At 30.4% G+C, this 2,276-nt stretch overlaps 1 protein-coding gene across 1 annotated transcript; it reads left to right on the top strand.

Moving 5' to 3' along the window:
* The first annotated feature begins 552 nt into the window (after nucleotides 1-552).
* LOC139901291 (uncharacterized) lies at nucleotides 553-954 on the top strand. Its single transcript, XM_071884019.1, has 2 exons — nucleotides 553-616; nucleotides 698-954. Exons 1-2 carry the CDS (start codon nucleotides 553-555, stop codon nucleotides 952-954), a joined length of 321 nt encoding a protein of 106 aa, XP_071740120.1.
* The last annotated feature ends 1,322 nt before the right edge of the window (nucleotides 955-2,276 follow it).

Genomic DNA, 2,276 nt, shown 5'->3' with positions numbered 1-2,276 from the left:
AATGAATTTAATGTTTCTAGGTTAACGCAGGTACCCAGGGGGCAGAACAAGAAAGCGAACGCACTAAGCAAATTGGCCGCTTTGGCCTTCGATCATCTGCGCAAAAACGTATCGGTTGAAGTGTTAACAGAAAAATCTATTGATGAGAAATCAATTGTTGCACCCATCGAGGAGGAAAGCCCAAATTTGAAGACATCATTGGTTAAATTCTTAACCGAAGGAGAACTTCCTGCAGAAAAAAAAGAAGCACGAAAGGTTCGCATGAAAGCTCCCATGTACGCATTAATTGAAGGTGTTTTATACAGGAAATCTTATTTAGGGCCGAACCTGTTGTGCATTGGACCCAATCAAGCTAAAGAGGTGCTTCGAGAAGTTCATGAGGGTTCTTGTGCTTTACACTCATGGTACAGATCAGTCGCTGCAAAAGTGATGCGTATAGGGTATTACTGACCCACCATTCACAGCTATACATCGGAAATTGTAAGGACATGCCAATCGTGTCAACAACATGTGCCAATAAGTCGAGCACCACGACATCCTTTGATACTGATAATGGTAGCATGGTCGTTCAACAAATGGGCTATTGACATTGTCGGTCCTATTACAACCTACTCAGGTACGCATGAAATAATACACTTATTTAATACTTTGCAGTATACGTACTTTAACAGTATTCACATTATCATTGCTTGCTCAGGAGAAATAAAATTCTTGGTGGTGGCAATTGATTATTTCACCAAATGGGTGGAGGAAAAGGCATTGGCAACAATTACTGGTAGGTACATTCGTAACTTCTTTTGGGAAGATATTGTGTGCAGGTTTGGTATCCTCAATGAAATTGTCAGCAACAATGGTACTCAGTTTGAAGGCGAGCCTTTCAGAAGCTATCAAGAGCTGAATATCAAGCAGTCTTTTACTTCGATCGCTCATCCACATGCCAATGGCCAAGTGTAGTAACAAACTGAGATATCGTAAAGGGGATAAAAGCGAGCCTGGGCTTGTATGGTAATGAGTGGGTTGATGAGCTCCCAAGTGTTTTGTGGCCGCATCGCACTACTCATAAAAATAGCACAGGAGAAACACCGTTCTGCTTGGTCTATGGGACGGAAGCAATAATCCTCGCTAAATTAATGGTTCCAACGAAGTGCATACGCAGCTTTGATGAGTCAAGTAATGATGAAGGCTTGTGCGATAACCTAGATATGCTAGGAGAGCGCAGAGAAATAGCTGCCATACGCGAAACCGTTAACAAGTAGAAGATCTCTAAGTACTACGATGAGCGCGTTAAGCCTATGTCATTCAAGATTGGAGATTATGTGTGGCGAAACAATGAGGCAAGTCTGTGATGACCCAAAAATTTTTGACCAAATTTTAAACTTAATCTTAATATGAAATCGACACGATAAGCAAAATTTGCAATGTTGAGTCTCAAAATTTTTGAAATGTATTTACATGGATTCAGTTAATCTTTGACTATGCCAGACAAATCACGAACAATTGTGTGCAAATAAATATGTATATATATATATATATATATATGTATATATATATATATATATATATATATATATATATATATATATAAAGATAAAAATATAAGCATATGTTAAATTGAATGAATATAATATCATTTAATCATTTGAATTAAATATGTAGAGTAATATACAAAAAAAAAATATGATGTTATTAAAATAAATATATATAAATATATATGAATTCTGTACAAAATTAATATCATATGTATGTTGTAATATATATATATATAATATATACTCAAATATGTTATCATATGATGTAAGTATTACATAATTAAAAATATGTATCACAAGTTAAAATATAATTATTATATTACTTTCATTATTAATACCAATTTCAGTATTATTAATATTATTAATTTATTATATTATATATATATATATACATATATATATATATATATATGAGATCTGATAAGCATAATTTGTTATATAAATCTCATTATCATTATTAATATTAATATTAATATTATTATTATTATTATTATTATTTGTATTATTAATATTATTATAATATATAATATATAGATATAAGAATTTAAACATGTAAATTGATATTAATGGTATTGTGATTATTAAGAATCATTATTATTATATATAATTATTATTATTATAAAAATAAAACAATTTATTAATATTGACATTAATAATATCATTATAAACAATATTATAATTATTTGTATCCTTATTCTAAAATACTATTATTATTTAACAGAATTATTATGTTATTATTATTAATTA

Source organism: Rutidosis leptorrhynchoides, chromosome 3 (genome assembly GCF_046630445.1).
Source record: "Rutidosis leptorrhynchoides isolate AG116_Rl617_1_P2 chromosome 3, CSIRO_AGI_Rlap_v1, whole genome shotgun sequence".
In the NCBI taxonomy this organism is placed as follows: Eukaryota; Viridiplantae; Streptophyta; class Magnoliopsida; order Asterales; family Asteraceae; genus Rutidosis; species Rutidosis leptorrhynchoides.
The sequence above is the reverse complement of the archived record's forward strand: the minus strand, read 5'-3'. Positions and strand labels throughout refer to the sequence as shown.

What these genes read in the sequence shown, in the direction of transcription:
- LOC139901291 (XM_071884019.1), top strand. Translation starts at nt 553, where the DNA reads ATGGTAGCATGGTCGTTCAACAAATGGGCTATTGACATTGTCGGTCCT. An exon ending in TCCTATTACAACCTACTCAG is followed by an intron (nt 617 to 697) that starts GTACGCATGAAA and finishes TTGCTTGCTCAG; the next exon opens with GAGAAATAAAATTCTTGGTG.